Source organism: Sarcophilus harrisii, chromosome 2 (genome assembly GCF_902635505.1).
Source record: "Sarcophilus harrisii chromosome 2, mSarHar1.11, whole genome shotgun sequence".
NCBI lineage: Eukaryota > Metazoa > Chordata > Mammalia > Dasyuromorphia > Dasyuridae > Sarcophilus > Sarcophilus harrisii.
The window spans coordinates 250,202,855-250,225,178 of NC_045427.1; the positions used below are offsets into that span (position 1 = coordinate 250,202,855).

The following is a 22,324-nucleotide window of genomic DNA, read 5'->3' on the forward strand; positions in this document are numbered from 1 at the left end:
CCTGAATTTAAAACAGTCTGATTCAATCATCTTTACCTAAAAGACAGATTAAGTCCCAGGATAAAAATCAGTCCAACAAGACTAGCAGAGGTGTTGGGTGTGGGGTAGGGCAGAGAAATAGGAGAGAGAGAAAGGATAACTAATTCCCAATGTAGGCATGCAGAGAGTCTTGATGGGAGAAAGAACCAGTATATCCTGATATAATAAAAGCAGAGCATTTTCTTCATGAATCTTACCATTACAGTTTAGAGAACTGGTTGGTTCATAATATCTCTGAGATGAAACATAAACAATGTTGACAAGACATTTAAAGTAATATGCAGAAGAAAACAAAAAGAACCCCAGAGGGTTCTAAACAAATGGCAATTTTATACTACTGTACTATCTCATTTATATAAAAAGAGAAACAAAAATCATAGTTTCGTATATAGACAGTCTTGCTTTACATAAGTGGACTATTCTGTAAAACTTTACATGAAACAATTTTTATGTATTAGGGTTAATATCAGAAAGGGTTAGGGTTAGGATTGAAGTTGGTTACAGTTGGCATTAGAGTTAGAGATGGAGAGAGTTAGAAGTCAGAGGCTAAAAGTTTAGATTATATAACAAAAGCATATGCTAAATAATACCTTTACATTAGTCATAAAATGTGGCAAAATGAAGATATATTCAATATTGTCCCATGATAATAAACAGAATTTTGAAATGAAAGATATAATAATGATAATGGTAAAATTAATGTAAGTATTGTATTATAAAGTTAACAGCTGTATAGTATGTTGCCCCTTTCCTATCTATGCATTGTACCTAGCTTTTATCACTGGTGGTTGGTTGAAATTTTTTTCAGAACTCTTTACATAAAGTCAAATTTGTGTAATGGGAATTTTATGTAAAGGGAAAATGTGTGCAGTAAATTCTTGCTGCTATTTCTTTCTCCCTCTCAATCTGTGTATCTCCTTGTTCAGGCAAAGAATGTCTTGTAAAAACATATCTAACCTTAATTTGAGGAATCATTATCTTGGGAGAAGGGGGGAATTTGTAGGTCCTTCCTCAATGTGATTATGCAAATATTTTAATGAGAGGTTGAGACCTGATAGACAATCCCATTCCCAGGAAGTCTGGGAGTAAACTATAAACTCCTTGAAGGCAGGAACTATCCCAGTTCTCTGTATATTTAACACCTTGAACAGTGTTTGACAAAACACTAATAAATATATGTTAAGCCATGATTTGTTCTGTTTTACATTAAAATATTCTTGGCTGCATCTTAAGTGCAAGATAAATAAGTTGTGGGCTTTTTTTTAAAGCAGGTACAACCAACAATTACAAGGAATGATGTGAGCCTGTAATAACACCAAACAAAACCAATCCCTAGGTATTAAGCTGCAGCGTATTTTTCTCACAGGAGAGTTTGTAAAAAAAATAACATGTATTCCCACTGGGAAAAAGTGGCATTTTTTGAAACATCTAAGATCGGCTGCCCTCTAGTGGGAGAGCTGGGCAGAGAATAGCAGTACAAGAAAGTCCAAAGCTCAGCCTATATTGTAGGCTGAATCAGCCAGAGAGGTAGAATACCAGATACAACTGGGACATAGAGAGCGACTTTTCCTCTGCTAATCTCCATGCTCCAGGATATGAGATTGTGCCAGGATATATGAGCCAAAAGACCAAACTTCAAAGTATTATGTAATGAGGAAAAAAGCTGTGGCCCAGAAAGCCTCCAGGATCATTCAGTGAGCAGGGAATATAAATTCCAGAAGTGTCACCAACCTTTTCTTCCCCAAAGCCCTCCTATTATTAGTGAAATGTGCCTGTAAGTGGTATTGCCCTGTCTACTTTTCAGACTTTGGCCCTGAGCACTGACCCTTCCAATTGGAGAGAAAAAGACTCGTCTAATGTCCATATTGAAGTGGTGGTTGTTTGTCCTGTTCTCTAAGATGATCATCACATCAAGAAAGTGATCTCATGACATACAAGTGAATTGGATTTAAATGAGAGGTACAAGGTCACCTGCCTCTCTTTCCCCTCCAGAACCATCTGGGTACAGTGGCCATATAGTTCAGGACATCTGAACATGGCCCTGGATGCAGTGGGAGACTTTGGCCTTTTAAAGCTAAAATCTTAATCATATTGAAGTAGAGGAAAGTTCAAGGGGAAGATGAAAGTACTCACAACCTCAACTCAGATAACACCTATGAGAACTGTTTAACTCAGGGAGAGGCAACCTCTCTGAATCTGTTACTTCATCTGTAAAATGAGGATTCTTGGATACAATAGCTTCTAAGAGCACTTCCATTTCTAATCTATGATCCTATGAATCTTTTTTTTTTTTTTTGGCTAACATTTTATATAGTTAGGAAAAGCAAACTCCCATTCCCACAAATCCTCAAATTTCCAAAAATGTGTCTCTTCTGGCATTTTAAGTTTACCACTTCCATTTCTCTGGCAGAAGGTCAGCAGTGTGTATCATCTTTAACCTTATGGATTTGTGGCTTACTATAGTGCTGGTCAGAGTTCTAAAATCTTTTGAAGTTACTTTTCTATATGATATCACTTTACCTTTTAAATCTATGGACAGGAGAAATTTTAACATTAAACAAGTGATAGGATAACAGAAGATAAAATGGATCTCCCTATTTATTGGCTCAACTTACCCATGAACAATGAAAGTTTCTCCAGTTATTTTGTGTGCAAGGAATGTTAGGTTGATAGATGGTTCTGAGTACAGCCTGGTAGAATCACTTTAAAGTATTTTATAGCTTCTGTAGTCATTTTGAATGGAATTTCTCTCTTTAGCTCTTGGTACTGGACTTTGTCAAAATCCTTTTCAGCGACAGGGTTTTTATTGTTTATATTATTAAAATTATCAATAGTCTTAGTCTTTAATATATTTAGTTGAACCAAATTTGCATTCCTGGGACAAATCTAAGCTGGTTATAATGTGAATCTTTCTAATATGTTGTAGCTTATTGATAAAATTAAAAAAAAAAACATTTTTGCATCAACGTGGTTAGTAAAAGTTGCTCAATCATTCCTATTTGCATGTCCCCCACTAATAGGCTGGTTGTGTTTCTCAGTATAAATTCTTTACTCTGGTAAATTCAAGTCAATAAATATTTATCATGCGCCACGAACTGTGTGTGTTAAATAGTAGCTTACAATCTAATGGGAGAAGACAGCATGCAAAGAAAGCTGAAAAGGGGATGGGGCACTTGGGGGTGGCGGTCGTAAGGTCATGACATTCCTGGACACGAAGTCAGCTGGTGCTGGTGGAAAATGAGACGATCTCTCCTCTCTCCCATCCCCATTTTATTTAAAATTAAAAAAAAAAAAAAAAAAAAAGGGGGCGGGGGAGAGTAGTCTGAATTGGGTTATGGGATCCTCGAGGAGGTATCCCACCTCAGCCATTGCACTCACTTGGCTGGCCGTGAGTCGTTTCCAAGCCCAGTCGGGGGAGGCATCCGCCCAGGCCACCTCCCTTGTTCAGGGTAGGTGGAATCACACGGGCATCTCCTGCCCAGTCTACCCCCGAACCGGGCCCCACTTTCTGGGAACTCACCCCCCCCAAATCGCGGGAGGAGCCCTGCTAGGGCCGCTATTGGCCCTCGTCTCAGACCTTCCCAAGGGCTGGATTGAGGGAGTGACGTAATGCACTCAGCTTGTAGCCCCAACGATGAGCTTCCCTCCGCCCTACGTAAGCCTCCCGCCCGGGGGCCGCTATATAAGGCTCACCAAACCAGTGCTACTTCTTACAGAGGGTGAATATCCCGTGATACTTAGCGGCATGCAAACAAGAGCTTACGTCAGAGTAGAGCACAACCTTCCAGTCTTTCCTAGCGCGGGAAATCCCGTTTTCTTCAGAGGTCGTAGGTGACAGGCGCATGCGCCGAAGCCAGAGAATGATCCGGGAAGGTAGGCCCGCCTGGATTCGGTTTAGAGCGCCATGTCCTCGCGCGGCAGAGGTGGAAGCACTGGCAACGCCCGAGGTTCGGAGCAAGTTTCGGGGTTCAGGGTTAGGGAATGCTAGAGATTAGAGAGAGGTGGGGGAGCGCCCACCTATCCCCGCTCCTGAGAGGTTTCCGGGAATGCCACAGTCCCGGGCTTGCTATTAGCTAGACAAAGGTTGGGGGTCCCTGCAGGGGCCTGTATGGTCCCGGGGTCAGGGGTCAGGGGTCAGGAGTCCGACGTGACGGAGAGGCGGCTCTCCCTCCCATCATTCTCTGCCGACTGCGTCCTCGTTTTTACCCTTGTGTTTATCCGTCTCTGATATTTGCCTGGCTGGTTATTTTTTCCACCCCACAACTGGAGCAGTCACGGAGCAGATAGATAGTCGAGACAAGTCAGCCAGCATTTATTAAGCACCTGTTGTGTACCGCACTGCGGAGCCCCGGGGATACCCCTGCCCCCAAGGCCCTTCCATCGAAAACCGGAGAGAAGTCATAAACGCTGCTGGCCAGGAGCTTAAAGGCCATGAGTTCGGCTCCTGCGTTATATAGATCCCAGAACTAGGTCCGTTACTGGCCGTGTGGTCTCCCCTTCGGACTAAGTTTCCCAAGGGGAAACCTGTCAGCCTTTGGCGCTGTCTGGGACATGCCAAGTCAGCGTTTATTTAATAAAATGCTTCTTTCCTAACTTGGCCAGATAGGTGAGGAATCTTAAAGACCTTTGAGCCCGACTCTAATTTTTTTACATCCCAAACCAAAAGTGGGAAGGACCTTGGTAAGTAACCCCCATACAGATGAGGAAACAGAAAATACAATGGCTAGGAATTTTCCTAGGGAGGACGCGAACCGCCGTTTTCTGGATTCCCGAACTAGTGCTCAAATCTATGGCATTGGATTCCGGGTTCTTCCCCTTTATTACCCTTTTCGGTCCATCTGGACTCCATTCCTTATTGGAGCACTAGAGAAAACTCTTGTTCCGTTTTTGTTTCGTCTTCAGGTGCAAAGGTAAAGCGTCGGTGCCCAGAGCCAGGAAAGAGTGACGCAGTCTCACCAAGCATTGAGTTTCGTTGGCAATGGGAAGACCCCGAGGGTGTCTGGCGCTGGTTCTCTTCTGCTCAGGATGTGGAGATCACAGAGGCTTTCAGGTAAGTACTATTCAGAATTCCCTCTCATTTTCTATACCTGAAGTGAAGGGTTTGGGCCAAAGGGAGGGTCCTTTGGGACAATTCCTTTTTTTTTTTTTTTTTTTTTTATTTAATAGCCTTTTATTTACAGGTTATATGCATGGGTAACTTTACAGCGTTAACAATTGCCTAACCTCTTGTTCCAATTTTTCGCCTCTTACCCCCCCACCCCCTCCCCTAGATGGCAGGATGACCAGTAGATGTTAAATATATTAAAATATAAATTAGATACACAATAAGTATACATGACCAAAACGTTATTTTGCTGTACAAAAAGAATCAGACTCTGAAATATTGTACAATTAGCTTGTGAAGGAAATCAAAAATGCAGGTGTGCATAAATATAGGGATTGGGAATTCAATGTAATGGTTTTTAGTCATCTCCCAGAGTTCTTTTTCTGGGCGTAGCTGGTTCAGTTCATTACTGCTCCATTGGAAATGATTTGGTTGATCTCGTTGCTGAGGATGGCCTGGTCCATCAGAACTGGTCATCATATAGTATTGTTGTTGAAGCATATAATGATCTCCTGGTCCTGCTCATTTCACTCAGCATCAGTTCGTGTAAGTCTCTCCAGGCCTTTCTGAAATCATCCTGTTGGTCATTTCTTACAGAACAGTAATATTCCATAACATTCATATGCCATAATTTATTCAACCATTCTCCAACTGATGGACATCCATTCAGTTTCCAGTTTCTAGCCACTACAAAAAGGGCTGCCACAAACATTCGTGCACATACAGGTCCCTTTCCCTTCTTTATGATCTCTTTGGGATATAAGCCCAGTAGTAACACTGCTGGATCAAAGGGTATGCACAGTTTGATAACTTTTTGAGCATAGTTCCAAACTACTCTCCAGAATGGTTGGATTCGTTCACAACTCCACCAACAATGCATCAATGTCTTTGGGACAATTTCTTACCCCTAGGAGCATGAGAATTGTGTTTTCAGGGACCTGTGCTCTCACTTATACCCTTACCTATACTGAATTAGATTCATCCAGCTTTCTATAGTAGAGTCACTGACTGTAGATATTTAAGAAAATATTACCAGTCTCTAAGTCATATCAGTCTTAACAGTCTCTTAGAAGCTCTTCTACAGGGAATAATTCAGTTGGGTATTAATAGATCAGTTTTCTATTCACGCCATCCTGTTCAACTTCTCAAAAATGTTTCACAGCAACTAGTTCTGTGAGAAGATAAGGTTTGTGAGGCAAATCTTTTGCTTACTGTATTTTAAATTATGCTTGGCTTTGCTCCCATCAAGAAATTCTTACACTGGAGAATTGGATATTCTTTTTCCTTCTTGCAATCCTTTTGGATTGACTTTATCTTGGGATTTAGTTTGTCTTTTATTTTTAAGTCTTTTGACATTATGGAACTTGCATCAATCTATTGGTAAGCATTTATTCAGGGCCTACTCTGTGCGAGGCGCTTTCTAAGCACAGGGGATTAAAAAAAAAAAAAAAAAACAAAAGACTGTCATCTTCTTCAAAGAGCCCATAGTCTAACAGAAGAGACGACACTCATACATATGTACAAACAAGCTATATACAGGGCAAATAAGATGTAATCTAAAAAGAAGGCATTAAAATTAAACAGAGTTGGGTTATGTTTTCTATAAATTGGGATTTTAGATGGGACTTTAAAAAAGCTAAGGAAATCAGTAGGTAAAGATGAAGAAGGGGATGTTCCAGGCATGAGAGATAGCCTGAGAAAATACCTGGAGTTGAGAGATAGAAGGTCTTGTTCTTGGAACAGCAAGGAGGCTGGGCCACTGCATAAGGGTATGTGAGGGGAGGGAAGGGGCTGTATAAAGTATGATAAGACAAGAAAGGTAAAAGATTGACTGGATATGGAGTGTTTTGAACTCCAAAGGATTTTTTATTTTATCTTGGAGTAGGGGAATGATATGTTTGATCCTGCCTTTAGGAAAATCATTTTGAGGGTTGGATAGAAGATGGATTAGTATGGGAAGAGACTTTAGAGAAGCAGACCCATCAGGAGTCTATAATTAGTTAATAATAATAATTAATGATACAACATAATCAATTATAATTGTTAATAGTAATAACCAATATAATTAATAATAAATTATTAATTTAATTAGGTCATGGTTACAAATAATAATTAATACTACAGTATTCCAAGGGTGAGGAGATTAAGGTCTGTTCTAGAGTGCTGGCCATATCAGAGGAAGGGAAGGGACCTATTTACATATTTAAGAGATGTTACATAGATTAGATTGATAGGCTTTACCAACTGATTGGATATGTGGGGTGAGAAATAGTGAGAAATCAAGGATGACACCTAGCTTGTGAGCCTGAGGAACTAGGAGGATGGTGTTGCCCTTGACAATGATAGGGAAGATAGGAGATTAAGGTAACCCTATTGTCTAGATGTTCATTAGACATCCAGTTCTATATATTCGAAAGTCAGTTGGAATGGAAGATAAAAAGTTAGCAAGAGAAATCAGGGCAAGATAGATTTGAGAATGATCAGCATAGAAAAAATAATTATATTAATGTGAGCTGATAAGATCATAAAATAAAGGAGAGTTGGCCCAGATTGAGCACTTTGAGACACATGTTGTTAAAGGGTATGGCTTAGATCACGGGTCCTCAAACTACAGCCTGGGCCAGATGCAGCAGCTGAGGACGTTTATCCCCCTCACCTAGGGCTATGAAGTTTCTTTATTTAAAGGCCCACAAAACAAAGTTTTTGTTTTTACCATAGTCCGGCCCTCCAACAATCTGAGAGACAGTGAACTGGCCCCCATTTAAAAAGTTTGAGAGCCCCAGCTTAGATGATGATCCAGCATTTGAAAAGTATAACTTACTTGAGAATTTAGCAAAGGAGATGGAGAATGAAGGATTAATTGATAAGAGGAGAACCACCAAAAAAACCCTAATCTCTCTGACTAGAGAGAAGAGAGTATCTAGGAGGAGAAGGTGATCAGCAGTGTCAAAGGCTATAGAGAGATGGAGAAGAATGAGGATTGAGAATAAACCATTTAATTTGGCAATTAAGTCATCAATAACTTTAGAGAAATAAATTTTATTAGAACAGAGAGGATGAAAGCCAGATTGAAGGGATAAAAAGACTGAAAGAAGAGGAAGTGGAGATACCTGTTGGTCTGGAGTTCAGTCACAAAAGTCAAGAGATAAAAGGACAAGGGATGAAAGTATCAAGTGAGCATTTTTTGAGGATGGGAGAGACATAGGCATGTTTTGCAGGTAGTAGGGAAGGAGCCATTAGGGAGAGATTGAGGATAAATGATAGAATGGAGATAACAGAGGGGTCAGTCTGTTGGAGAAGATGGAATAGAATGAGATTGCTTTTATATAGGGAGAATAGCCTTGGTTTATGTAGTAGGTACCTCATCAGGTGAAATGGATGAAGAAGGAGATAGTTGCAAAAGATATCATATTTATAAATGATATGAAATAAGAAAGAGGGAAAAGAGGGAGTTTGTGGCAGATAGCCTCAATATTTTCTGTACAATGTGAGGCAAGGATCTCAGCTGAGCAGGTGGTGGGGAGTGCTGTGGGAAATTTGAGGAGGGATAAAATGGTTTGGAAGAGATGCTATGTTGAGTGGGATAGTGAATTGATAAGTGAGGTATAAATAGCATTGAGGACCCAATTGAGGTTGTATAATAAGTTTGTATAACATAAGTAGAATCAGAACAGTTGCATGATTTTCTCCACCTTCTTTAGCAGCACGACTGAGGCTTGGCAGGATGAACTTGGTGATATGATAAAGGGTCTAGGGACTCTGAAAACAATGTAAAAGTTGAACTGGTTTTTGAGAATTGAGGGTTCAGTAGATTGAAGATCACTATGTAGATAATTGACTTGACAACAGGAGACAAAGCGACATTATGGTCAGATAAGTGGATTTGGGAATTTTTGAACATGGAAGTGGTACATTTTGTGGGTGATTGCAAGATGAAGGGTATGATCATCTTTGTGTGATGCTGAGATGAATGATGCTGAAATGAGGTCATAGGAAGTGAGTAGGTTGAGGAACTGAATAGATGGGATGTTTAAGGAAGGGTTAGTAAGTATTTTGAAGCTTTCTAGTATGAGAGTAGGCATTGTGGAGAAGAGAAAAAATGTGAATCATGTACTGAACTTATTGATAAATTAAGGGGAGTAATTTAGAGGGCCTGAAGAAAATAGCTACCAGAATTTTGATTTTACAAACTTGGGTAGGGATGATTGTCTCAAACTGCGTTATTTTTCAGGAAAGGAAGTGCTTTGGTAAATGTCTCATCAGAAAGTGGAAATGTGAAGCTTCAGATTGATTTCAAGAAGATGGTCCAGAGGAACACAAAGACAAGGACTGAGCGGAAGATTGCTGTTGCCATCAAGAAACAGGACTCCTGTAAGTGTATTCTTTTATCAAGAGGTATTTGTTTTAAGAACACATACCATATGCCTCATTATTATTATTTCATTCATAGATATAATCTCTACAAATTTCATTGATTGTCAACATAATGATTTATAGTGCCACTCTCTAATAACATTTTATAATATGATTATTATCCTTGTTCTCTGGCATTATCATTAAAAAGAAGTTTTGTTAGGTTTTCTTCATAGGTTACAAACAAAATATCAGGGGATTGATTTGTCTCTTGGGATCTCTGCATTACTTTTTTGGTTTCTGAGATCATTGGATGATAGATTGCTTGTAAAAGATGAAGCACCTAATAAATGTTTATTGACTCAAATTCAAAAGACCCAGCAAAACTTCGAGGAAAGAAAGAAATACAACTTATAATACATCCTTTAAAAAAGAAAGAGTAATTCAGAATCTTGTTACTTTTATCTATTTTACCCTCATTGCATCAAAATTCTTCTTTTGATATTATTACGTTTTAGATTTTGTCTGGCAGTGGCAGAGTGATGAGGAGGATGGCTGGATCCCATATGATGCCAAAACTTGCCTGGCTCTGGAAGCAGCTCTAGGAGAAAGCAATGAGTCAAAAATAAATGTGGTGTTTGGCCGAAAACATTATACTCTGGATGTGGGCAACATGGTACAAATCAATTGCAAAAGTGGATACCTGCGCAAAATAGAACGCCAGCCTTCAGGTATATATAGTTATCAGTTTAATGAGGAATGCCTGAGATTCAACATGGGATTGATGTATGGAGAAAGAATTAGCCAATTTGATATTCTTATGGATAAAGTAAAGGAAGAGAGAATAAGCCACACAAGGAATGTGATATACAAAGAAGTACTGAGACATACATTAATGTATGTAACCTGAAAAGAACAGAGTTAGACAAAGAGACACTAAAGAGAAAACCTAGTCATTATTTCAGGATAGGGGCTGGTTTATTCACAGAAGCATGGAGAATATTGTGAAGAGCAAGTCTCAGTTCAAAGAGGAAATCAAAGAGTAGGCACCAAAAATCACAAAAAAACACCAGCAATTGAGGAGCTTAGAGCTTTTGCTCACGTTCCTTTTCTACTTGAAAGATGATCTTGGGGCCATTAGCTCTTTAAGTATTGTAGATTAAGGAGAAAACTACTCAGAGGCAATAGTGATATCAAAAATATCGGATACAGTAATTGTTGATAACAATATGTTGAAATTTTAACTTTTTCTACTGCCCAGCCCACCCTTTGTGAAAAATATCCATTTTTCAGAGAAAAGGTTACATATTATATTCCCTTCATCCTTTTCTTTTTTAAAATGTGTTTTTATTGGTATCTTTTGGTTTTATAAAATTTATAATTTTCTCCTACTCCACTTCCAGAGAGATCTCACTTGTAACAAAGAATTCTGTCTTTTCTTTATGTTGTGCTTATCTCTTTTTTTGACTTTAGCGGCTGTGGAGTTGACTGAAGCCAATGGAAACAGTATTGGAAACATATCCAATGTTTCTTCTGTGGAATGCCCTTCTAAGGCCAAGAAAGCCCGAGGTGAATTCTTGGATCAAGGAGTGAAACAAGCACCTGTGGCAAAGGATGCTGAGATAAATGATAAGAACAAAGAGAATCAAGGTGGGTTTCAAGTGGGAGAGAAGGGAGCATCAAAGACGGTTTTAGGGAAAAGGCTTACATTGGATCCTTCAGTTCTAGTGAGTAACTTTTGTGCTACTTTGAGATGTGATCTGAAGTAATCATCTTCTGGAGCTACATCAGACTACTGACCCTATTATTCAACTAAAATTGCCATCTCCAAAATTACCATTGGTACCTTAATTGCCAAATCTAATTTTCCTTTTCATTCCCAATCCTTCTTGATCTCTCTGTGTTACCTCACACTACTGATTCCTTTCACCTCTTGGTTCTCTGATCTTTTGGAGGTTCCCTTTCAGTTTCCTTTTCTGGTTTTTCAACTTTGTCATGCCCATTAATTAAAGGTATTCCCAGTGGCTCTATCTTGTCCTCCTTTCTCCTAATTATCCAAACAGGATTGGTCAGGAAATTGAAAGATTACCATATGAAAAGGGTGCTGGAAATGAAGGTGGCCTAGCTGTACCAGATCTAAAAGTACATTATAAAGCAGTGGTCATCAAAACCATTTAGTACTGGCTAAGAAATAGAGAAGTTGATCAGTGGAATAGGTTAGGTTCACAGGACAAAATAGTCAATAATTATAGCAATCTAGTGTTTGACAAACCCAAAGACCCCAGCTTTTGGAATAGGAACTCACTGTTTGACAAAAACTGCTGGGAAAATTGGAAACTAGTATGGCAGAAATTAGCATTGACCCACACATAACACCATACACCAAGATAAGGTTGAAATGGGTTCATGATTTATACATAAAGAATGATATTATAAACAGATTAGAAGAACATAGGATAGTTTACCTCTCAGACCTGTAGAGGAGGAAGGAATTTGTGATCAAAGAAGAACTAGAGATCGTTATTGATCAAAAAATAGATAATTTTGATTATATTAAGTTAAAAGTTTTTGTACAAAAAAAACTAATGCAGATAAGATTAGAAAGAAAGCAATAAACTGGAAAAACATTTTTACATTCAAAGGACCTGATAAAGGCCTCATTTCTAAAATATAGAGAGAATTGACTCTAATCTATAAGAAATCTTCAGTTGATAAATGGTCAAAGGATATGAACAGACAATTTTTAGATGAAGAAATTGAAACTTTCTAGTCATGTGAAAAGGTGCTCCAAATCACTATTGATGCAGAGATATGCAAATTAAGACAACTCTGACATACCACTGCACATCTAGCTAAGATGATAGGAAAAGATAATGATGAATGTTGGGGGGAATGTAGGAAAACTGGGACACTGATACATTGTAGGTGGAACTGTGAAGAAATTCAACATTCTGTAGAGCAGTTTGGAACTATGCTCAAAAAGTTATCAAACTGTGCATACCCTTTGACCCAACAGTGTTTCTACTGGGCTTATATCCCAAAGAGATCTTTAAGGAGGGAAAGGGACCCACATGTGCAAAAATATTTGCGGCAGGCCTTTTTGTAATGGCAAGAAACTGGAAACATGGATGGCCATCAGTTGGAGAATGTCTGAATAAGTTATGGTATGTGAATGTTATGGAATATTATTATTCTGTTAGAAACGACCAGCAGGATGATTTCAGAGACACCTGCAGAGACCTACATGAACTGAAGCTAAGTGAAGGAAGCAGAACTAGAAGATCATTATACATCGCAACAACAATTCTATAGGAGGATCAATTCTGATGGATGTGGCTTTCTTCAACAATGAGAGGATTCAAATCAGTTCTAATTGTTCAGTGATGAAGAGAGCCATATACACTCAGAGAGAGGGCAGTGGGAACCGAGTGTGGACCACAACATAGCATTTTTACTCTTTCTGTTATTGTTTGCTTGCATTTTGTTTTCTTTCTCAGGTTTTTTTTTTTCCTTTTGATCCGATTTTTCTTGTGTAGCATGATAACTGTATAAATATGTGTACATATATTGGATTTAACATATATTTTAATATATTTAACATGTATTGGACTACCTGCCATCGAGGGGAGGGAGTAGGGGAAAGGAAAGGAAAATTTGGAACAGAAGGTTTTGCAAGAGTCAGTGTTGAAAAATTACCCATGCATATATTTTGTAAATAAAAAGCTTTAATAAAGAAAAGAAAAGGGTGTTGGTTAACCCCTAAATTTTTCTGTGATTTTAGCACCAGTTGTAAATAGTGCTTATCTGTCTTTCCTCAGTTTCTGTGAAGACCTTGTTACTGAAGGGCAAAGCTCCAGTAGATCCAGAGTGTACAGTTAAGGTGGGAAAGGTGAGAACCTCTTGACCTAAACCTTAATCAAACTTTTGTCACCATTTAGAAAATAATGTCTTACCTTTAGTAGATGTTGCTACTAGAGTAGAATTTAGTGTTAGTGAATCATCCCTCTTGAGGCTGGAGAACTATGGAACGGTATCAGCCTTATCTCCCCTTTGTCAGCAGGTTGTAGATACTGTCCCCAAAGAGCATTTGATCACATGAGAGTGTTTATTGAGTATGAGGCAGAAGCACTAAGAAGGATTGGGCCATAGCTTTCCTGCTGGAAATAGGTGCTTTAATTGTGATGGGAGATGTTTGAAGGAGTCTGCTGTTCTTGCATCAGGAATCTACAAGTGAAGATGAGCGCTTTGATCAGGACCAGGTCTGGCACATTTAAGTTTTGCTTTTTCAGAACAAGTCCAAGTAGAGAGGAGAAAAGTCCTGAGGGCTTGCTCAGGGCCCACTGTATCCTGATGTCAAAGGGAGTAGAGTATACTGGAGAGAAACCAGGATTTGGGGTTCCAAGAAATCTGGGTTCCAGTGCTGCCTTTAACAGTGATCAGCTGTATGTAATTGTGAACAATTGTTTAGCCTCTTTGAGCCATATTCGCCTCTATTATAAAAGGATAGTGATAGAGCTTAAGGATCCCTCTCCCAAGTATTGTTATGAAGATGACATTGATTATGTAAAGTACTGTACAAACAATAATTCTTTTTAGTAAATGCCAGCTCTCCTTGTCATCTTCTAGGCCCATGTATACTGTGAAGGGGATGATGTGTATGATGTTATGCTAAACCAGGTAAGAAGGAAAGGTCTGTTTGAAAAATAACTTTTTTGTTGATTATTAAGGTCCTCGTGTTCACATGTTCCTAATTCAGGATTCCTTATATTAGGTACTAACTGGCTGGCAATACTGTAACACAATACTAGTGTATTACTGTTAGAATCAACTCTTTCCCAAGACTTCTTAAGCTGAAGCTATCTGTCAGCAGGTTAATATAAGATAAATCACTTTATTTTTTGTCTTTCTTTTTTGAAGTTAACTTATAATTCTTATTTAGGAGTGGTTATGGGGAGTGGAAAAAAGGAAATTTTCCATTTAATTGTCCCACCAATTACAACAGCTTTATCAATTACAAATTGTTTTGCTATCTTATACCCACTTTTTCCTTGTTCACTAGGAAAGTGGCAGTTTCTTTGTGCCTATATCTTCAGAATGAGGGCTTTGGATTAAAAAAACTAGAAGGTCCATTCTCACTCTTCATTTTTTTTTAAACTGTATTTAGGAGACTGGAAAGTGAAGTGTACATTAACCAAAGAAAGTATGTGCTAGACAGATAGTGCAGGGAACAGGATTCCAGTGTGAAGGCCAAGTACTACTATGTGGAATTTCCTTCACTCCACTGAATCCACAGCTTTAGCTTGAGTTAGATTTGCCCTCTTGCTGCTATTTACTGGTCACATTCTTTCCAGAATGGTTTACATGGCCCCCACTCCACAATCCAACTTGAAGGGACAGAAGCCAAGCAAAAGGGCTTGCTTGAAGGGAGTAAAGGACTTGCTCTTTGTCCTTTTCTACCATTGTCCTGCTCTTAGCCCTCTTTCAGATTGCTACAAATCACAGTTGTGGTCAGTACCAACAAAAGAATTAACATCTAGAACCAAGAACTAGGGTAATCCTGCACCTCTAGGTATGAGAGAGATTGTTTCTTTGTAATAAATACATTGTAAAATTATTTATTGTTTTCCTTGGAGAAATGATCACAAGAGAATAGAAGGGATTAAGAATGAGGAGAGTTAAATGCTCAGAAATGTGGGAGAAGGAGCAGAGAGACAAAATAGAAGAAGCCAGGACAGATTACTTAGTGCTAAATTCAGTTTCACAATGTTCACTGGCTTTTATTCATCCTTAGGATTGCAGAATGTTTTCTAAAAGTTATAAGGAAATGGCAGTTTCTTTTAATTCTCATTCCACTTTCTCAGCTTTCTCTTAAAATGAAGATCTCTCTCCCACACTACTTATTTCCCTCAGGAAAAATTGGTGTTTATATCCAAAGAATATTTTATTTATGTGAATTTTTATTCATATATTTATGTGAATTTTCTATAAACCTAGTTTTTGTTTGTGTGTCACTTCTTATTTCAATGGTTGTAGACCAATCTCCAATTCAACAATAACAAGTATTATATCATCCAGCTGCTGGAAGATGACGGACAGAGAAACTTCAGTGTCTGGATGAGATGGGGCCGAGGTAATGGCTATAGTAGGGGATTTGAGAGCAGGGAATTCAACATTTGAAAAGCTGGAAAGACAATTTGCCAATAACTGAAGGATTTCTGGGCTAGAATTGATCGTGTGGGAATCCTGAAGGGTAGGAGTGATGTAAAAAACAATCTGGGTTTCTTGTGGAAAGAAATATAATACCTCCTCCTGAGGTGGAAGTGCAAAGAAAGGCAGTACCCTTCTCAAGAAATTTCTATCCTGTAGCATCCAAGAGGACTCTATCAAAATTAAGAGTAATTTGGAAGTTAGATTTGAGTCTTACTCTCTTTTATTGACAAGATATATATATATATTATTTCTATTAACGAAATCAAGACATCCCTAAACTCTTCCTGATTCCTTAAATTCTGTAATTTGTTTGTTCCCTTCAACCATTGTGGTCTGCTTTTTGCCCACAGTGAATAGCAGTCATGAAGAATAATGTTTTTCTTGGTCTTAAGCAATTGTATAGTGCTAGAGCTTCTCTGAAGGACTGATATTCTCATTGGCATTTCCTTTGCAGTTGGGAAAGTTGGACAGCACAGTTTGGTGACCTGTTCTGGAGACCTCAACAAAGCCAAGGAAATATTTCAGAAGAAGTGAGTGGCCTAGCAAGTGGGCAGGAATGTATCCTCCAAAACATCTCTTCTTTTAACTAAGATATCTTCTTAGTCAAGTAGAAATGATCAGCTTTACCTCTCTGAAGCTTATTAAAGAGACCATAAAATTCAAGAATGTGGCATAGGGGTGGATTATTTGGGAAGGCAAGGGGAAAAGGAAACTTCCAGTATCTGGAGAATATCTAACTAGACATTAGATCTAGTCACTTTCCTCCTTCCCATCAAAAATATATGCCAAGACCTTTAGAAATAGCTATCAGGACAGAAAAATGGGAGCATTTTTAGTGATTAATGTACATATACATTGAAAACCCTTAGGATTCTATTCATCCCTCTAAGTTCTCTCTCTTTACTGGGCTTTTCCATCCCTCCAGAATCCTTGAGGTTTTATGGGAAAGTGATGTATGAGAGTATTTGATACAGTAAGTGTGGCTTTGTAAGAACGCAAAGTTGTTCTGCCAGGACTGCTGAAGATGTTCTTGTAGCATCTTCCAAGGGATTTACTCCCTTCTCCTTTGAAACTACAGATTTTTTGACAAAACAAAGAATAGTTGGGAAGATCGTGGCAGCTTTGAGAAAGTCCCTGGGAAATATGATATGCTGCAGATGGACTATACAACCAGTACTCAGGTATGCCCTAACTTTATACCCAAGGAAAAGCTATTCCATCTCACTATCAGGATAAGAGCTGGAAAAATAGTTATGCTATAGTCAGCACATCATAGAGCTAACATTTCCCCCAATGACGAGAACTTTCCAGTTTTTGTGACTGATGTCTGATTAGTTGGGAGGATAAAAATGAGACAGCGTAGACAGGAGGGAATAGACCTCTCTTTACATCCTTGGAGGTTATGGGGAACTTTCATTTGTTGCTTTACAGTACATTAGTAGAAGAGTAGTGCATAGAACAAGAAAAGAGAGTAGACCAACTACATTATGCATTGGTAAGATTCCATCTGAAGTATTTGTGTTCATCCCTGGCTACCATTTTTTTAAGCAGAGGGACACTGACAAATGGAAATTTGACCAGAGAACAACAATCAGGGTAGAAAAGGCTCTGAGAATAGCCAAATGAATTGGAGAAATTTAGCTTACAGAATAGGACTTGGGCCTTGATGGCTATTTTCAAGTATTTGCAAAAGCTGTTATTTGAAGAGGAATTAGATTTATTCTGTGTTGTTTTAGAGTGCAGATGTAGGAACAACAAACAAGCTACAAAGGCAGATTTGGTTCAATGTGAACAAGTTTTTGAAAAGTAGGTAGTGAATAGAGAGCTAGCTTTAGAGACTGGCTTGAAATCTAGCCTCAACTCTTTGTAGTCACTTAACCTCTCACTGCTCCAGAGAGTTCTTTAATATTTCATTACAAAGGACTTCTCCATGTATATTGGTTGAGGAAGTTCCTCTTGGAGGATTCCTTATGCCAATAAAATCACAAATCTAGACCAAAAAAAGAAAAAAAAGACCTCTGTAATAATAAAAGGTGTCTAAAAATGGAATGAGCTGCCTCTAAAAATGACGAATTTACATCAGTATTATACAACATTCAATTCTGATGAACATGACTCTTTCCAGCAATGAGATGATTGATGCCAGTTCAATGATCTTGTGATGGAGAGAGCCTTGTATACCCAAAGAGGACTGTGGGAACTGAGTGTGGATCACAGCATAACATTCTCACTCTTTTTTGTTGTTGTTTGTATGCATTTTGTTTTCTTATTCATTTTCTTTCCTTTTTTATCTGATTTTTCTTGTGCAGCAAGAGAATTGTATAAATGTTTATTTATTGAATTGAAATCCAATTTGAATATTGAAATCCAGTATTGGATTTAGCATATATTTTAACATGTATAACATATATTGAATTGCTTGCCATCTAGGGAAGGGAGGAGGGGGAAATACAAGGTCAATGTTAAAAAATTATCTGTGCATATGTTTTGAAAATAAAAAGCTTTAAAAATAAAATAAAAATGATTAATTTGCCACCATAGGAGGTTATTCAGAGATGGTTTTGTTGGGGGATTTATGTAGAGGATAGAACTAGATTACCTCTAATCCTTTCCAAATAGATTCTATAATCTGTCTCAGGGTGAAGAAGAATCAAAGGAAGGGACACTTGATCCTATTTCACCTCCTAAAGTAGAGTCTCAGCTGGAACTTCCAGTCCAAGAGTTGATAGAGTTGATTTGCAACATTCAGACTATGGAAGAAATGATGGTGGAGATGAAGTATGATATCAAAAAAGCCCCACTGGGTATGAGCCCTGTATTAAACTCTTCTCTTCTTTCCCCAATCCCCAAAGTGGGGTATTCTTTTTCCTCCATGAATCTAGGTTGATCTTCCCTGGTTGGTAATAGTACTGAATTGGAGGTAGCATAAGGAAGGGGAGTCTGGAGTGTCTTTTAAATGGTCTAGAGGGAAAGGTCAGAAAGTCATTTAGGAAATCTGGTCTTTGAATTTTTACAGGGAAGCTGACAGTGGCACAAATCAAGGCAGGTTACCAGTCACTTAAGAAGATAGAAGATTGTATCCGATCTGGTCACAGTGGGCGGACCTTGCTGGAAGCATGTAATGAGTTCTATACCAGGATCCCACATGACTTTGGGTAAGATTCCCTCTGGGCCCCCACCATCACAATGTTCCTTCTGTTTTCTCCATCCCTACCAAGAAACTTACTAGCAGAAGAGAGTAACTTTAATGACATTCTCTCAGCCCTTGAGAAACTAAAGTCTTTCTTAGATCCACAGTTAGGATTGAACAACTGGAGAAGCTGGGAATCCATGAAATGGATTAGGAATCCATTAGGAATCCAAACCATGAAATGGTTTAGGAATTAAGCCAATTAAGCCTTTGTCAGATTATATTCCTAATCTTCAGCTAAATTAGAATGTCTATCTTTAGAAAGAATTGGACGTAGCTTTGTAAGTATGAGGGGAATACCCCTTTCTTTGACTGCAGGCAGATTTATTCCTTTTTATTTTCCATAACTCTAAAAGAAGTGCAGCCCTTCTTCCAGGAGAATTTATTATCAGGAGAGCAATCAAGTATTCATAAGCATCCCATATGGAAGGGAATTTTATAATCCTTCTTTATGATCCAAGCATTAGTTAGAAAGTTTTTTTGGTTTCTTATTATTTCTTTATATACTTGGAAATGCTATTCTCAGTTTTTGGTCTCCTCTAAGTAAATTGGTTCCTTAGCCTACTTTTTGTTGGAATTTATTTTAGTCCTTTTAGTTATTCTTGTGAACCACTAACACTTGTGCTCACTAACAGTTATGCTTGTATCTCTGGCCCTAGGCTTCGTACTCCACCACTAATCCGAACAGAGCAAGAATTGAAAGATAAGATACAGCTTTTAGAGGTAAGATATGTAGGTTGATGGCTGTCCTACTTCCTTTAGTTCTATTAATCCCAAGATCTCTCACCACTTTATATCTTATACCTTTAGGCATTGGGAGACATTGAAATTGCTATCAAGCTGGTGAAGACAGAGCTGAAGACCCCAGAGCACCCTCTGGACCAGCATTATAGAAACTTGCATTGTGCTCTTCGTCCTCTGGACCATTCCTGTCATGAATTCAAAGTGATAAAAGATTTCTTTTCTTTCCCCAATTGAAAGTTGTTTCTTTTTCGTATTATCATTTCTTATATTTTCTAAAGTCTATAAAGAAAAAGAATCCATATTTTTATCAACTGTAAGATTTTTTGCTAAATGGGGTCTCTTAATGGTCTGTGAAATCTGGGCAACTGAGGGAGAAAGATCCTTCTTTCTGCATGCATCATAGAGTCTCCCCAGTCCAAAAATGTTAATTTCTTCTGTCCCTTCACTCAGGTGATCTCGCAGTATCTACATTCTACCCATGCTCCTACTCATAATGACTACACTATGACCTTGCTTGAGGTCTTTGAAGTGGAGAAAGAGGGTGAAAACGAAGCCTTCAGAAAGGATCTTCCCAACAGGTCTGAGTTTGTTTCTGGCCTTGCTTGGTACAAAAACCTGTTGATTTCTCTTCAGCTATTTCCCTAAAGAACTGAGTATGGGTGTAGGATTTGCAGAGAGGGAAACTAGAGACTGTTTCCTCTCCATAGCCTAGCTGGAAGGGAAGCAACAAAAGCTATAGGTTGATACTTATGGCTCTCCCCTAGGATGCTGCTGTGGCACGGTTCCCGATTGGGCAACTGGATGGGCATCCTGAGCCACGGACTCCGCATCGCTCCGCCTGAAGCTCCCGTCACAGGCTACATGGTAAGTACAGTTGGAACTCAGGTTGAACAAGACACGGTCATGACCTTTCTTTGATGTCTTTAAAATGAAACTCTTGCTGTTCTGGCAATAATTCCTAACACATGAAGTTTAGCCTTGGTTACCTTCAGTAGTTATGGAGATTGTGACTGTGCTATCTGGGGCTGATGTAAATTGAGGTACCTTTTATCTTCCCATAGATTCCCAATCAGACTTCAGCTGTTTGGGGTTCTTAGGTATTCTGAATCCTTTTCAGAGTTTTTCTTAAAGGCTCTAACTTCTAAGTGCTTTTAATGAAAGTTTCTAATTGATAAAATAGAAAACCTGTTTCCTTTTTTCTCCTAGTTTTTAGCAAAAGGCTCCACTACCTTTATGATGTCCACTCAACTAAAATTGTAGGAAAACAGTGAAATCTGAACTCCAGGGAATGAGTTGATCTTTTGCTCAAGATATTTAAAATTTTGAATATGTGTTTTATTCAGCTATATTTTTTCTTCAGTGGGTTCAGTTGCTGACTTAGTCATCTGTCATTTGCAGTTTGGAAAAGGAATATACTTTGCTGATATGTCCTCCAAGAGTGCCAATTACTGCTTTCCCTCACGCCTGAAGGACATAGGGCTGCTGCTGCTCTCAGAGGTGAGGAAAGGGCTCAGCTAATAGGACACACTTCCTATCAGCACTAGCCCTCTCTTTCAGGGCTGAAGGAGAGAATGAAAATAAAAATTTTACTAGGCTCTCATTTTCTGCTACACTGTTGCAGAATGAGCCAGAGAATGATAAAAAATGCCAATAGTCTGGCTTCTCGGGGACAAGCATGGTGGCTTACTGGGTGTCTGAAGATCTGGGTTCAAGTTCTAGAGCTCTGTGATTTCAGCCTGCTCACCTCCACCTTTTAAGTCTTAAGGGAATCTGTAAATGAGAGAATTGGTGATGGATTTTAAAGTCCTTCCCAATTGTGATCACCATTAACTCTCGGGAAGCATGGCATGTGGATTTCAAGGACATTCTCTTTTGCAGGTAGCTCTGGGTGACTGTAATGAGCTGCTGGAGGCCAATCCTGAAGCAGCAGGATTGCTACAAGGCAAACACAGTACCAAGGGAATGGGCAAGATGGCTCCCAATCCTTCCCATTTTGTTACTCTGTAAGTGTTCACAGTTCTTTTTATCAATTCCATTCTTTTTATTCCTTGGCCAGAGAGGTTTTTAACAAAGCCTTTCTATCTTCTTTCTTTGGCAGGAATGGAACCACAGTACCCCTAGGACCAGCAAGTAACACAGGAATTCTGAACCCACAGGGCTATACTCTCAATTACAATGAATTTATTGTCTATGATCCTAGCCAGGTTCGTATGCGATACCTGCTAAAAATTCAATTCAACTTCACCCAGCTCTGGTGAGGGAAGAGATTCTTTATTTTCTGTCCCTTCCACATTAGCTCACCCATGACAGATCAGATAATATGAAATGTGTGATTTTGCTGATATTTTTATATAATAAATATATTGAAAAGTTGGCATTATGGCATCTTCAGGCTTTGTCTTCAGGCAAACGATTGTCTCTGTCCAACCTTCTTACTCCCATGACAAAAAGTACATGTGGCCCTGGGCATCTCCCACAGCCAGCTGCAGTGTGGACATAGGTCCAGGTCTTGGCTCCATACAGGTTACTGCTCCCTCACAACGGAAGAGACCCCGCTGTAACATACAAGGACACAATCCTGTCTTTAAGCCTTTCACTATAGCATCTAGCCAAAATACTAGATTCTACACCCCACCCCATCCCACCCCCGTCCCATCCTAGTCTGTGTCCCCATATCTGTCCAC

At 38.9% G+C, this 22,324-nt stretch overlaps 2 protein-coding genes across 6 annotated transcripts in view; one reads left to right on the forward strand and one right to left on the reverse strand.

Annotated features, from left to right (window-relative positions):
- The first annotated feature begins 3,861 nt into the window (after positions 1-3,861).
- On the forward strand, positions 3,862-22,075 carry PARP2 (poly(ADP-ribose) polymerase 2). 2 transcript variants are annotated; one of them, XM_031952008.1, is made up of 19 exons: positions 3,862-3,986; positions 4,942-5,089; positions 9,375-9,514; positions 10,015-10,227; positions 10,970-11,146; positions 13,315-13,385; positions 14,123-14,173; positions 15,530-15,626; positions 16,161-16,236; positions 16,785-16,887; positions 18,345-18,510; positions 18,723-18,861; positions 19,556-19,619; positions 19,707-19,841; positions 20,091-20,218; positions 20,405-20,504; positions 21,039-21,137; positions 21,519-21,643; positions 21,739-22,075. In XM_031952008.1, exons 1-19 carry the CDS (start codon positions 3,944-3,946, stop codon positions 21,896-21,898), a joined length of 2,235 nt encoding a protein of 744 aa, XP_031807868.1. In that variant the 5' UTR covers positions 3,862-3,943; the 3' UTR covers positions 21,899-22,075. The 2 variants fall into 2 exon arrangements, with proteins under 2 accessions (XP_031807868.1, XP_031807870.1); XM_031952010.1 differs by lacking the exon at positions 3,862-3,986 and adding an exon at positions 4,231-4,719.
- TEP1 (telomerase associated protein 1) overlaps positions 21,893-22,324 on the reverse strand; it is a 54,249-nt gene continuing 53,817 nt past the window's right edge. For all 4 annotated transcript variants that reach the window (XM_023498747.2, XM_023498742.2, XM_012544327.3 and 1 more), the window contains one exon: positions 21,893-22,195. In XM_023498747.2, the coding sequence (XP_023354515.1) occupies positions 22,073-22,195 (123 nt within the window). In that variant the 3' untranslated portion in view covers positions 21,893-22,072. The remainder of the gene's footprint in view (positions 22,196-22,324) is intronic.

What these genes read in the sequence shown, in the direction of transcription:
- PARP2 (XM_031952008.1), top strand. Translation starts at nt 3,944, where the DNA reads ATGTCCTCGCGCGGCAGAGGTGGAAGCACTGGCAACGCCCGAG. An exon ending in ATGATGTTATGCTAAACCAG is followed by an intron (nt 14,174 to 15,529) that starts GTAAGAAGGAAA and finishes CAATGGTTGTAG; the next exon opens with ACCAATCTCCAATTCAACAA. An exon ending in GGCTGCTGCTGCTCTCAGAG is followed by an intron (nt 21,138 to 21,518) that starts GTGAGGAAAGGG and finishes TCTCTTTTGCAG; the next exon opens with GTAGCTCTGGGTGACTGTAA.